General features: G+C 38.1%; 1 protein-coding gene across 2 annotated transcripts in view; it reads left to right on the forward strand.

Moving 5' to 3' along the window:
• The window catches only part of POLA1 (DNA polymerase alpha 1, catalytic subunit), a 307,592-nt gene that overhangs the window by 47,824 nt on the left and 244,594 nt on the right, over positions 1 to 15,174 (forward strand). For both annotated transcript variants that reach the window (XM_021080571.1, XM_021080572.1), the window contains exons 19-25: positions 704 to 820; positions 1,974 to 2,149; positions 4,991 to 5,120; positions 5,605 to 5,724; positions 7,040 to 7,139; positions 8,753 to 8,877; positions 14,644 to 14,793. In XM_021080571.1, coding sequence (XP_020936230.1) covers positions 704 to 820; positions 1,974 to 2,149; positions 4,991 to 5,120; positions 5,605 to 5,724; positions 7,040 to 7,139; positions 8,753 to 8,877; positions 14,644 to 14,793 — 918 coding nt within the window. The remainder of the gene's footprint in view (positions 1 to 703; positions 821 to 1,973; positions 2,150 to 4,990; positions 5,121 to 5,604; positions 5,725 to 7,039; positions 7,140 to 8,752; positions 8,878 to 14,643; positions 14,794 to 15,174) is intronic.

The raw sequence follows: 15,174 nt of genomic DNA on the forward strand, positions 1-15,174 counted from the left end.
ACCAAAATTAATAACAAGTCTATTCATTGATTTTGAAGATCATCTAGTTTTTTAGTAAAGAGTTCACATGATGGAAACTATTACAGACATGGAAAATTTGGTTACATTTTTGTGATTTTTCTGAAATTGGGATGGTTTGTTTTCCATGTTTTCAACAAGTTTCTTATTTGAACTATGGAGTGATATTATTTTGTTGCTCATATGTGATTAAGAGTCTAAATGAGCCGTGTTTGATCTCAGTTGTTTAAGGAGGAACTAGATGCAGTTCCTGAGTTTCTGAGAAGTCTCTAAACTATTGCACAGTGTAGGTGGGTTCTTAGTTTTTAAGGAAGTAAAATGGAATTGTTCGAATACAGTGTTTACTGATCACCTAAAAAGTATGGGGCATTAAAATTTGCATTTGCCTCTGAGACTGTGAGGCATGAGCTGCAAATTAAAAGACATCATATGAACCTTGCATCAATTAGGATAAAATAAAGTTTATTTCAGCAATCTGCTTAGCAGTCTTGTTAATGTCAAGGCTAATGAGTGCTGCTGATGAATAAATTCCTGAAGAAGAAAGGACCCCAATCGGAGGTAAGCTCATGATGCCTTCAATTAGAGACCAGAAAAAGAAAGGGCAAAGAAATTCTATGCATATGAAGATAAATCCTCTAATTTGCGTTTGTTACAACATTATTGGCTGCCTTCTTTTTCTGACTAGGGTCATAATATTTATGGGTTTGAACTGGAAGTGCTGCTGCAGAGAATTAATGTGTGTAAAGTTCCTTACTGGTCCAAGATAGGTCGGCTGAAGCGATCCAACATGCCAAAACTCGGGGTAATAATAATTTTCAAAATCTTCTCTGCTTGGCTTCTTTGACTAGGGATCGGTTGCCTTATAATAGGACATTTTAACCTTGGCACTAAACACTTCTCCTTTGAATCTAGCATTTTATTGGTAAAACAGTTTTAAAAATCAGCTCTTAGAATCTGGAGACAGCACGTGTTTGTTAGCGCCACTTGGGCATGCCTGAGAGCAGAGCCGAAGTGGGAAGGATGAACGGGGAGGTGGGAAGGAAAAACACGCGGCGGGGGGGGGGAGCAGACGCTGAGTGTGCAAGAAGGCAGTGGGCTGCGCGTGCCTTCTGTGTTCGCTCTCTTGCACAGCACATTCTCACCGGGGTTGCAGAGCTTGTTCAAGATCTTCGAGCTAGTAAAGGAAAGAAGTAAAAAATTTGTACCCAGGCCCCGTCTGACTCTTAGAAAGCTTGTGTACTTTTCATTCTACCTGCTTGCTTCACTTGAGGGAGGTTGTGGTGGTTTTTGTATGACGCACCTTTGTTTCCCAAACCTGACACTGCTCAGTGCTTGAAATCTTATTTTATTTAAAGGTTTTAAGTAAAATGGCATGAGAACTTAAGAATCTGTACTTTTTATCATCCTCTCCAGAGGGTTCTGCTGCTACAGATGGGAGTTGGGGGCCAGTGCTCTTGGTTCTTTTCCTGTTCACTCTCTCTAAGGTCACAGAGTCGTTATTAACACTTCATCCAAACACTTGGTTTGCTAACGCGTTAACCCCCTTCAAGGTTTTTTATATGGCATCTTCTCAGTGAGGTCTATCCTGACCCCCCTGTTTAAGATGTAGTACTCCCAAATTCCTTGTTCCCCTTGCCCTGTTCTATTTTTCTCTTTTCCATATACTTAATTACCTCCAAAAATGATATAATTTCTTTTTTATTGTGTTTTTCAAATGAGATCAGGTATCTTTGCTGTTTTGCTCACTGCTCTATCCCTATATTCCGAGGGCCTAGAATAGTGTCAGATATATAGTCAGTGCTGAAAAATATTGGCTCCGTGGCTGAATGAATGCACAAGTGGAAGAATGAGAGTTTGATCATCGTAATGTTGGGGCTAGCCTCCAGGCAAGGTAGAAGGAAATGTTCCCGGTGTCTGCTCTTCCATGGGATTTGCTTTTTGTCCTCCCCTTGTAGGGCAGGAGTGGATTTGGTGAAAGAAATGCTACCTGTGGCCGAATGATCTGTGATGTGGAAATTTCGGCAAAGGAATTGATTCGTTGTAAAAGCTACCATTTGTCTGAACTTGTTCAACACATTCTGAAAACTGAAAGGGTTGTAATCCCAATGGAAAATGTACGAAATATGTACAGGTATGATCCTGGGTGCTTCAGAATTCGTCTGCTTGAAATTAGCCATAGCAAGGTGCCAGAATCTTCCTTAGGCTGGAAGAACAGGAGCCTGTGGTGCTGTGGATGGGAAAATTGTCTGTCTTTATGTCAGCATCACTATCTCCATTACTTTAGTAATTTGAATTATTTTGCTTTTTGAATTATTCTAATTTTATCAGAATATCTCCCTCATTTAATACCATCTTGATGTTTCCCGAGAGCAGTTTGGAAATTGATGTGATATTTTGGTTTCCATTAATTCAGAAATTAATGCAAATATTTTGGAAATATAAAAACTGAGAATCATTCAGTTATTTGGAGATATCGTTGATTATTTCTTTTTTCCAGCATTATTGAGGTCAAATTGACAAATCATAATTGTATCTTATTTAAGGTATACAACTTGATTTGATATACATTGTGAAATAATCACCAGTTGAGCTATTTTTTTTTTTTTTTGGTCTCTCTTTTTTTTTTAGGGCTGCACCCACGGCATATGGAAGTTCCCAGGCTAGGGGTTAAATCAGAGCTACAGCTGCTGGCCTAGGCCACAGCCACAGCAACGCCAGGTCCGAGCCATGTCTGCAAGCTACACTGCAGCTCATGGCAGTGCTGGATCCTTAACCCACTGAGTAGGGCCAGGGATCAAACCCACATCCTCATAGATACTAGTTGGGTTCATTACAACTGAGCCACAGTGGGAACTCCACAGTTAAGCTGTTTAACATATTCATCACTTCACATGACCATTTTTTTTCTTTCTTTTTTTGTGGTGCAGATGCTTAAGATTTACCCCCTTAGGAAATTTTAAGTATACAGTACAGTATTTTTAACTGCATTGCTGTACATTAGATTTCTGGAACTTAATCATTTTATATAACTGAAATATTGTGCTTGATTATTTCTTTTTTAAAAAATATTTTAATTAGTTTATTCAGCTAGTCTCCTGTTGATGGACATGTAGGTTTTATTTTTTTTAAAGCACAAATAGTATATTTAAACCTGTTTGTACTTAAGGTTTTTAAAAATCTTTGCATGTACATGTACATAGCTTCTAATTTTATTATTATTTTTGCTTTTTAGGGCTGCAGCCAAGGCATATGGAAGTTCCCCAGGCTAGGGGTCGAATTGGAGCTACAGCTGCTGGCCTACACCACAGCCACAGCAACACAGGATCTGAGCCGAATCTATAACCTACGCCATAGCTCACGGCAACGCCAGATCCTTAACCCACTGAGTCAGGCCAAGGATTGACCCCACATCCTCATGGATACTAGTCGGATTCATTTCTGCTGAGCCACGACGGGAACTCCCTATTAATTTTTTTTATAATGTGCCAATTTTTTCTGTGCAGCACAGTGACCCAGTCATACATAAATATACATTCTTTTTTATATTTTCAATTATTTCTTAAATAAGTTTTCTCCTGCGCCTCTGGGCACTTCTCATTCTTTTCTGCCTGTTCTTCCTGAGTCCTCAACCTGCTTCTCTTTCTGACTGGGCTCCCTCTCTGGGTGACTTCTTCGATTCTCAGGAATTTCAATACCACGTGAGTGCTGCTGCCTCCTGCCAGCATGTGTTCACCCTCGGCCTCTCCTCTGAATTCTAGGCTCATGTCTCCACCTGCCTCTTCTACTGAATGTCTGATATAAATCTTCAGCTCACAACTTGTTCCAAAACTGAGCTCCTGACCTTCCCTCCTAGGTCGCTCTTATTTTTCCAGTATTGCTGGAAACCTGCAAAGTCACCCTTGGCCCAGGACCTGTGAGGCTTCTATGAATACTGGCACCTTCTGTTCCATGCATCGAGAAATCTTGCCAGCTTTATCTTCAGAATATGTCTGTATCTGACTGCTTCTTTCCTCCCTTCCATTGGACCCCCCCTAGTCGAAGCCTCTTTCTTCCACATCACTCGGTGTCACCACTGGTTTCCTTGATTTTGCCCTTGACTCCTTGCTTTCTGTTCTCAACCCAGGAACCAGTTTTGTCATGCTAAGGTTAAGTTAGATGTGGTACTCTGCTTACAATGCCCCAGTGGCTTTGTTTTATTCAGAGGTTAAACCAAAGTACTTATTTTGATTTACAAAATCCTATACACTGGGTCTCTCTGCCATCAACTCTATCCTTACCTTCTGCTGCTCTCCCTCGTTCTTTCTGTTGCAGCCATTAGTCTCCTGATTGGTACTGGAAGTGCCAGATTCATGCTCAGTTCGGGACCTTTGAATGTGCTGTTCTGTCTGCTTGGAACGCTTTTCCCTCAGAGATTCCCATCCCTAAGGACTGCTTTCTCCCCTTTTCCAGGGCTTTATTTTTCAGTGAGATCTTCCCTGGATCCCTAAATAAAATTTCAGTCTCTGCTCCTGACACTTAATATTCCCTTTGCTTCTTACTTTTTCTTCTTACCGCTTAGCATTATTTAACATATCATATGTGAAAATTTTATTTTCTATTCTGTCTCCCCCATGGGGGCAGGAATTTTTGTCTGTTTTAGTCACAGCCAGCATCTAGAACAATGCCTGGCACATTGTAGGTATGTTATACCTATTTATAGAATGGAACAAATGAAAGGATTTAGGGAGTTTTCAGATGGACATTATAACTTTAGCTTTGTGGGATTTTTTTTTGTGTTTTAGAGAAGGGCGTTGGGGTCAATGTTATGAATGAATTCCTGATTTCATACTGACCTTATTCATTCAGATCTGAGATGCCATTACTCTGAAGTTACTTAGACCAAAAATCTTTCATAGTATTTTATGGAGTTCTGATTATAGTCATTGTTTCTTTTAATTATTTGATTCTGTTTTATTCTTACTTTTCTGTACAGTGAATCTTCTCATCTCTTGTACCTGTTGGAACATACCTGGAAAGATGCCAAGTTCATTTTGCAAATCATGTGTGAGCTAAATGTTCTTCCATTAGCATTGCAGATCACTAACATCGCTGGGAACATTATGGTAAATTTAACTTAGAAAGGGGGGAAAAGCATTTCCTGTTGGATCCAGTGTTTTCTTGGGGTAGTTGTTATATGATAATGAGTCTAAATGCATGCTTGTAAAATGAGTAACTTGTATTCTGAAAGCTGGGCTTCTTTTGTAAAATGAAGAGAACTGCTTGCGAGAAGGGGAGGAAAGGCAGGTGCAGTATGTTGAGATTTGGGTGAACATAAGGATCATCTCTGACATCTGGATTTGTCTGATTTGTGGAATGGTCCATTTGGGAGTAAAGAAATAGCCCCGGTTGTCAGTATTTTAAGTTCTCTGTCTCCTTTTAACTATAATACTTAAAGCGCTAGAAGTAATTTAGGGCTGTTTTTTAAAGCAGCCCTTGTTATGAGGAGTGATTTTGAAGGAGGTGCTATGATTAATTTTACCAACTCAGAGTTGTTTTTGTTTATTGTGATTTTGAGCTTAAGTTTTAAAGAAAATTTCTGTTTAATAGTCTAGGACACTGATGGGTGGACGATCTGAGCGTAATGAATTCTTGTTGCTTCATGCATTTTATGAAAACAACTATATTGTGCCTGACAAGCAGATTTTCAGAAAACCTCAGCAAAAACTGGTGGGTCCAAAATTGTGTAGTGTTTTGCTTTTTCTTATTCTCCCTTTTTATTACCTAGATAGATTTTTTTTTTTGCTTTGATAACACCTACACCCAAAATTAATTCCCTACATACTGTAGAAACCGTGTCATGCTTGTTCTGTTGTTTGTGTGTGGTCATTTCCTTTTCTCCCGTTCTCTACAGATAAAATTATTTGTGACATATGAAATTCTTTGAGGGAGGCATTAGGCCTCTCTGATGGAAAGTGTTTTGCCATGTTAGCCCTTCCCAAGTTAGATACCAGTTGAACCTTTTATTTTCTTGAGCCTATAAGCCTTTATTTTTGTGTTGTTTCATTTTTACAATCGGGTTTCTGAAGTGGACTCCATCTTGTTGGAAGTGAAACCTAGCTATTGTGTTATCAACACCAATAGTAATTGATTCAGAATGGAACTTTAATGTTAAAATGATTCAGGTTCTTATATTTGCTTGTTTTATGTACCTTATCAAAAATTAGTAAAGGAATTATTAACTTAGATGAGTTTGACTTCTGCTGAGTTAATTGAATGTTGGCTGTTAATAAACTACTTTTTTGGGAATGAATTTTGAGTATATGGACGTATTTATTTTAAGGTGTCCATATTCATAATCAGAATAATATCTATATAAAATATTTTGTTTTTACATCATGAATGTGAGAGTAATGAATTTAAGAAGACTCTCAGAATCTGAAATTTTACATAAAATGAATAGTTGAATTTTTATTGTCCGTTGATTTAAAGCTGTATTTTTTTTTATTTTTTTTATTTCTTTTTTTGCATTTTAGGGCTGTACCCATGGCATGTGGAGGTTCCCAGGCTAGGGGTTGAACTGGAGCTACAGCTGCCAGCCTACATCACAGCCATAGCAACACAGGATTCGAGCCACGTCTGTGATCTATACCACAGCTCATGGCAACACTGGATCCTTAATGCACTGAGCACAGCCAGGGATCGAACCCAAAACCTCATGGTTGCTAGTTGGATTCATTTCCACTCTTCCACACCGGTAACTCCTAAAACTGTGAAGTTTTATGAATTCAAAAATATTTTAGAGTAGAATTGGCATATTTATTTACTCAGAGTATTTGTTTTGGTAACTACCATGCTTGGCATTCATTTGGATTCATGAACATATTAGCAATAACTGTCTTTCCCCAGAGGTATGATCATTAACTAAAAGTAAAGGATGGTGGTTAGAACTGTGTATTGCAGTTGGAAAGGGGAGAATCATGAAACTGATAAATTGGTTCGTTTAGTTGCTGGCTGGTGAAGTTATCTTTCCATCTGCTATTAGGGAGATGAAGATGAAGACATCGATGGAGATGCCAGTAAATACAAAAAAGGGCGTAAGAAAGCAGCTTATTCTGGAGGCTTGGTATTGGACCCCAAAGTTGGTAAGGCTGGGCAGTGGATTGGTTTGCTCGCCCCTGGTGTTAAGGAGCTTCTTCATGCAGAGCTAGGCTTGAGAAACGAGGAGACCTGAGTTGTGTTTTTCTAGGCTAGTGAATAGGTTTGATAATGACCTTATTTATTTTCTTATGTTCATGTGAAAATCCTGTTGGCCAGTCATTTAACATGGAATTACTGTGAATCTTTTTTTTTTTTTTTTTGGCTGTGTTCCAGGAAAGCTTTATTTATAGACATTGAAATTTAAATTTTAGTATAATTTTCACATATCGTGAAATAGCCTTTTTTTTTTTTTTGACCATTTAAAGATATAAAAACCATTCTTAGCTCATGAATGGCACAAAAGGGGGTAGGCTGGATTTGGTCTACGCATAGTTGGCCAACCCGTGATTCAGTATTTAGCTGTTTAGCCTTTGGTGGGAGTGCCTCTGTTTTCTCCCATCCACGCTGGGGCTCTGCCTCTGTCCAGTGTGCCAGGCCAGTTCAATTGGATAGCATAAAGAAAGTATAGGCAGTAACTACCAAATTGAACTTTAACAGGAGAATACCTTTTCCCTGTTGTCATGAATATCAAAGATGCTTCATGGTACACAGAAAAGATGAGAAAAATATTTGATTTTTAACATCTCAACCATTAAGTGCAGTTGAGTAGTATTGTTAATTATATTCACATTGTTGTGCAGGAATTAATGTGAATTTTATTAAGTAACTTGACCTCTGGGGTAGGAGACATTTTTGACAGAAGTGATTTTATTGTTAGTTGTAATGAGATAGAGCAGTTGTCCTTTGGTGTTAGATCTGGCCTTGTATTCTGGCTCTGTGATCTTGAGGCTGCCTGCGCATTTTCCATTTAAAAAAAAATAGATTCCACACATGAATTTAAGGAATAAAGGTGACTAGTATAGTGCCAGGCACAGAGTAAGTTATCACTGTATGCTTGCTGTTGTTATTATTAATTATGGACATTTATTTTTATTCAGTTTCTTCTCAAGTTGAAGATAACTCTTTGTAAATGTCCTAGAGAAATATAGTAGCTTTCTGTTCACCCTTTGCAAGTAAAAAGGGTGGATCGTTCCACTACTGACATTTATGTATACATCTCTCATGTGATGGCAGCAGTTTGGGTATAGGTAATGGGTTGCCTGCTTTATTCTTTGAAGGTGTGATTGTAAAAAAAATATATATATATATATATAACCACTCCCCAGTATAGATCACTAAACATTTGGGGAGCAGAGACAGAGAGGATAAGTGGGAGGGAATGCCTTCTTGAAGGAGAATTTAACAACACTTTTTGGAAATGGTGTGTCACCTGTCTAATTGATATAGGAAGGTGTTTTTCCATAATAATTGTGTGTTTGGGGACAGCTAGGGTTTCAAGGCCAGATGGAATCGCGTCTTTTTCTTTGGTGACCTGACTTTTCCTCTAATCCAAGTCATTTTTATGGATTGGCGGTCAGCTCCTTTTTTCCTTTTGTCTACCTCACAACTCTGGATAGTAAATCCAAAGTGCTGTGGTACTTTCAATGTGGTGTTTTGCCAAGTCTTTTTTTTTTTTTTTTAAGAGAATTTTTGCAACATGTGACTTTTTTTTTTCCAGGTTTTTATGATAAGTTCATTTTGCTTCTGGACTTCAACAGTTTATATCCTTCCATCATTCAGGAATTCAACATTTGTTTTACAACAGTGCAAAGAGTTGCTTCAGAGGCGGAGAAAGTTACAGAGGTTTGTATTCAACTGGAGGTTCTTGAAATTGAGATTAAAAGTAGTGCTTAAAGAAGGAAGATAACCTCTTAAAAGATAACATTATGTTTTTCTTAGTGGTCAAAAAAGGGGGAGGGGAGTTCTCCCTATGATGCAGTGGGTTAAGGATCCAGCATTGCCATAGCTGTGGCGTAGGTCACTGCTGTGGCTTGGATTCAATCCCTGGCCTGGGAACCTCCATATGCCACAGGTGTGGCTGAAAAGAAAAAAAAAAGAGGGAGGGTGAAGGAGGAGGGTTGGTTAGAAGGAGATTCAGATTGGTTCTATGTCTTTTTTTTTTTTTTTTTTTTTTTTTTGCTTTTTAGGTCCGCTTTCGTGGCGTATGGGTGTTCCCAGGTTAGGGGTCTAATCAGAGCTATAGTTGCCAGCCTATACCACAGCCACAGTAACGCAGGATCCGAGCCGTGTCTTTAACCTACACCACAGCTCACGGCAACGCTGTATCCTTAACCCACTGAGAGAGGCCAGGGATCAAACCCGCAACCGCATGGTTCCTAGTTGGATTCGTTTCAGCTACACCGTGACGGGAACTCCCGGTTCTATGTCTTCTTTATTCACTATGAATATAATTCATGCACTGTACAATTTCATCCACCTAAAGTGTATAGTTTAATGGCTCTTGGTGTAGTCACAGAGTTTGCAGACTACAGCACAATCAGTTTTAGAACATTTCTTTATTCTCCAAAGATACCCTTCTGTTTTAGCTCTAACCTCCCTCAATCCCTTTACTCCTTCCAGATCTAGGCAGTGACCAATCTATAGCCTCTATAGATGTGTGTATTTTTGTATATTTCATCTAAATGGAATTATGTGTCCTTTTTTTTTCTGGCTTATTTCACTTATGCTGTTTTCAAGATTCGTCTGTGTTGTAGTATTAGTATTTCATTCCTTTTTATTGCTAAAGAATATTCCATTGTATGGATATATGTCACATTTCTTTTATTTTAGAATTATGTTGTCATTATGCAGAAATGCCTGCTGGGATTTGATGGGATCCATAGATAGTTTGGGAAATAGTGCCATCTTGACAATGTTAAGTCTTACTAATCCATAAAAATTGGGTATTTCTATTTATTTAGGTCTTTAGTATATCGTTCAAAGATGTTTTCTAGAGTTCCCGTCGTGGCGCAGCGGAAATGAATCTGACTAGGAACCATGAGGGTGAGGGATCCATCCCTGGCCTTACTTAGCGGGTTAAGGATCTGGCGTTGCTATGAGCTGTGGTGTAGGTCGCAAATTCGGCTTGGATCTGGCATTGCTGTGGCTGGGGCATAGGCCGGCAGCTAACGCTCCAATTCTACCCCTAGCCTGGGAACCTCCATATGCCATGGGTGCGGACCTAAAAAGCAAAAAAATTAAAAAAAAAAGGTGTTTTCTAGTTTTCAATGTACAAGTCTTGCACTTCTTTTATTAAATTTATTCCTAAATATTTCATTCTTTTTGGTACTGTTGTAAATGGAATTGTTTTCTTAATTTCATTTTTGGATTGTTCATTGCTGGTGTATAGGAATATAACTGATTTTTGTGTATTGATCCCATATCCTGCAGTTTTGTTCAACTCATTTATTCTGATAGTTTTGTGGATTCCTTAGGATTTTCTGTATACAGGATCCTGTCGTCTTTGAATAGAGATAGTTTTAATTCTTTGTTTTCAATCTGGATGCCTTTTTTTTTCTTTTTTCTTTTTTTCTGATTGGCATATCAATCTTTATTATTATTATTATTTCTTTTTATTTCCCCAATACATTTTTTTTTAACTGTACAGCATGGTGACCCAGTTACACATACATGTATGCATTCTTTTTTCTTACATTATATGCTCCATCATAAGTGACTAGACGTAGTTCCCAGTGCTACACAGCAGGATATTTCTTTTTCTTGCTTAACTGTCCTGGCTGGAGCCTTCAGTGCGGTGTGGATAGAAGCGACAAAAGTAGACTCTGTCGTCTTGTTCCTCCTGTCATTGGGGGAAGGCTTCTGGTCTTTACCATTAAATATGTTAATTATGGGTTTTCCATGACTGGCCTTTATCAATATGAGAACATTCCCTTCTAGTCTTAGTTTGTTGGGTGTTTTTTTTTTTTTTTTTTTTTAATCATGAAGGAGTATTGGATTTTGTCAATTACTTTTTTTTTCCTGCATCTATTGAGATGATTATATCATTTTTATCCTTTATTCTTTTAATATGGTATGTTATATTGATTTCTAACTAATTAATTAATTTTTTTTTTTTATGGCCACACTGGCAGCATATGGAAGTTCTTAGGCCAGGGATTGAATCCAAGCCCCAACTGTGGCAATACCAGTCCTTTAATACATGGCAGCCCATGCCTCTGTAGCATCCCAAGCCTCTGCAGTCAGATTCTTGATCCACTGTGCCATGGTGGGAACTCCTTATATTGATTTTTCTTTGTAGAACCAACCTTTGTTCCTGAGATAAATGCCATTTGGTCTTGGTGTATAACCCCTTTGGTTTTGGTATATAGTCCTTTTTATACTTCGCTGGATTCTATTTGCTAGTATTTTGTTGAAGAGTTTTTTTTCCCTGTATTCATAGGGCTGTTGGTGTGTAGTTGTCTTCTTGTTATGTCTTTGTCTGTTTTTGGTATTAGGATAATACTGGCCTCAGAGAATGAGTTGGAAAGTGTTCACTCCTGTTGTGTTTCTTGGGAGAGTTCATGAGGCATTCATTTTAATTCTTGTTTGATTTTCAGCAGTGAAATTATCTGGTCTTAGACTTTTTGATTTCTAATTTAGTGTCTTGTTATAGGCCTCTTCAGATTTTCTCTTTCTCCTTGAGTCAATTTTGGTAGTTTCTATCTTGCGAGAAATTTGTCCATTTCATCTAGATTATCAGATTTGTTGGCATAACATTGTTGATAGTTATTCCCTTTAAATCACTGTTATTGCTTTAAAGTTAGTAGTGATATCTCTTCTTATTCCTAATTGTAGTAGTTTGAGTCATCTCTTTTTCTTTGTCAGCATAGCTAAAAGTTTGTAAATTTTATTCATCTTTTCAGAGAAACAGTTTTGATTTCCCTGATTTTCCTCTAGTGATTTTTTATTCTGTTTCATTTATTTCTGTGTTTATTCTTCTTTTCTGGTTTCTTTGGTTTAGTTTGCTCTTTTTCTGGTTTCTTAAGGTGGAAGTTTAGGTTATTGATTTGAGATCTTCTCTTTTAATATAGATATTTACAACTATAAATTTCCCTACAAAGCAGTGCTTTAGCTTTATCCCATAAGTTTTGAGATGTCACACTTGAGTTTTTATAGTGAGTCCCCTTTCTCATCAGGCAATCGTTGATCTGACTTGTCTCCCCAAAGCTTTGTCTGTTCTAGAACCTAATATAAATGTAGTGATAGCATATGTACTCTTTGGTATCTGGCTGTTTTGTTCAGTGTGATGTTTTTGAGATTGATCCATGTTGTTGCATTGACTGTAGTTCTTTTCTTTTTGTTGAGAAGTATTTCACACTTTATGTCATCTCCTAAGATGGGCATTTGGATTTCAATTATGGTCTGTTGTCAGTTTAGGTCTATTATTAATAAAGTTGCTGTGAACATTCTTCAGATCTTTTTGTGGACGTGTGTTCTCATTTCACTTGGGGGGAGAATATACCTAAGGAATGAATTTGCTGGCTTGTATGGGCAGTGTATGTTTAACTTGATGAGAATCTGTCAAATTTGTTTTCCTGAGTAGTTGTACCTTTTTACACCCTCGCTAGCTATATAGGCGAGTTTTCTCATCTCCAAGACTTGCTATTTTTAGGCTTTTAAATTTTGACCATGAAAGCATTTCTTAGCAATTCTACCCACTAAACATCCTCTTCAAAAGAATCTTTTTGAATTATCTCACATGGATTTTAATCTAACCAAGGATCATTCGGTCAACAATTTTATGTAGGGCTTAATAACGTAATACGTGGTTCTTCATATATAAACCTATATACAGCCCACTGTTAGTAGGAATTTGATTAGATTTGGTTCTCTAGCAGTAAAAGATGTAAACTAACATTACCTCTGTGTGGTTTTTTTTTTTCTCTGCTTTTCTGTAATGCGGCAAGGGATGTCTTATTTGCTCTCTAGCTGCTGAGTTTACTTGTCTTTTAGTTCCAAAGACAGTCTTGGGGCTGTTTTTCAGTCCCAGTTCCATATATCCACAAGGGAGGGTCTTAGAGCCTTGCCTGGGTTGGTGAACATGCCTGTCTCTTAGCTGTGAGCACAGGTGTGCGTTCACATAGTACAAATATGGCTGCTAAGGATGGGCCTTTGTGTGGGACTAGAGGGTAATTTTACAGGGAGCGTATTGGGAAGACATTTCGAAAAGGTAGTAACTGCCTTTGATTAGTAATAGTCTTTGGACTCTGTCCTGCTACTGTGTCAGCATTATGATAATTGCCATTATCCAGCTCCTCCCTTCCCCCCCGCTGCCATTTTGTTTATTTGAGCTATCCAGTTTGGATTCTGGATAAAAATCCATTTCAGAGTTGAAAGGGACTTTCAAAGTCATCTAAGAAATGCTGTGCATGTTGCAGTTTATAGGTTCCATGTCGTTTTCCTGCCAGTAGCTCATTCCTGTTGGTCTTCAGAATAGCTAGTGCCACACAGCTAGTGCTGGTAGGGCCAGGCGTGGATTGTAAATTTCCTGATTTCAGATCCTTTCAGTTTACTTTTTATCTGACCTCCATAGTTGTTGTAAATAAATCGGAATTTGTACGAAAATCTCTATTAGCTTTGCTATCATCCTCTGCTATATTGGAAAACAGTTGGTCCCTGTTAACTGTCATGAAATTGTTCATTTGAAGTTATTGATCTTTATAAAATCAGATATTTTGTAAAGACTGGGTTATCAAATAGCATTGACTTGACATACTTTAAGCCAAGAGATTTATTTTTAATTTTGAACCTTTGAAAGGGCAAATATGCCTGGCTTGTCCTTGCAGCCTGTTAATAGAATTAATGGAGGCTTGAGAAAAGTGGTCTAATGCTTTTCCTGCTTTTGCCTGCTGTAAATTTTAACATTAGACTGCTGGTTACTCTCTTAAAGTATTGCTATTCTTCTACCGATTACAAAACAGTTTATTGATAAAAGGTACTTTATAAATACTGAGGACTATAAATGTATTAATTTTTAGAAACAGCATATGGCCTATTTCAGCATGGGCTTCAAATTCCTAAAAGAAATATGCCGATTTGGTATTTAGATATTTTATTTTTCAACCTAAAACATTTACAATAATTGCTATGATACCCCATAGTTCAAAAATATTTTATAGCATTATGTGTGGTAGTGTACATGGCTTAAAACAATAGTTTAGCTGCTGTTTCTTTCTTTCTTTCTTTTTTTTTAATCTTAGAGGTCTCTCTTGTATTTTTATTTTAAAAAACAATTTTCCCGAACATGTTGCTCCCCAATCTGATTGAAGGGAGGAAAGGAGCATGTGTGAAAATTCGTTTGTTTTAATGCTACCTATGTTTGTCAGTACCTAGAGGGATGGGTGGTACTGAGAATGATGGGCTGATAGAACTGGATGAAGAGAGGGTAGTGTTTTGTTCTGCAACCCTTTCAGCTCTTTCTTCTACCACCCATGCATTCTTGACCATTACTTAGATGAGAAAGTAGCCTTTCAGGATGTGATCATGGGGTTAAGCTCACACAAGATATGATTATAGGAATTCATTTCATGAATGTGTGATTTGCCTGAAATTTTTGTCATTGTTCATCAGGATGGAGAACAAGAACAGATCCCTGAGCTGCCAGATCCAGGCTTAGAAATGGGCATTTTGCCCCGAGAGATCCGGAAACTGGTAGAGCGGAGGAGACAAGTGAAACAGCTCATGAAACAGCCAGATTTAAATCCAGACCTTGTTCTTCAGGTATATCTTTCCACTAAGCCATATCTGAGTGACAGTCTCACCTTTTACAATTTGATTTTCTTTCTTGTTTGTTTTGTTTGGTTTGGTCTTTTTATCTTTTCCAGAGCTGTACCCTCGGCATATGGAAGTTCCCAGGCTAGGGGTCTAATTGGAGCTGTAGTCACCAGCCTACTCCACAGCCACAGCAATGCGGGATCCGAGCCTCGTCTGCGACCTACACCACAGCTCACGGCAATGCTGGTTCCTTAACCCACTGAGTGAGGCCAGGGATCGAACCCACAACCTCATGGTTCCTAGTTGGATTCATTAACCACTGAGCCATGATGGGAACTCCTAAAATTTGATTTTCTAGGAGTGATTTAAACCTGATGCTGTGGGCAA

This window comes from Sus scrofa, chromosome X (genome assembly GCF_000003025.6).
Source record: "Sus scrofa isolate TJ Tabasco breed Duroc chromosome X, Sscrofa11.1, whole genome shotgun sequence".
Lineage (NCBI taxonomy): Eukaryota > Metazoa > Chordata > Mammalia > Artiodactyla > Suidae > Sus > Sus scrofa.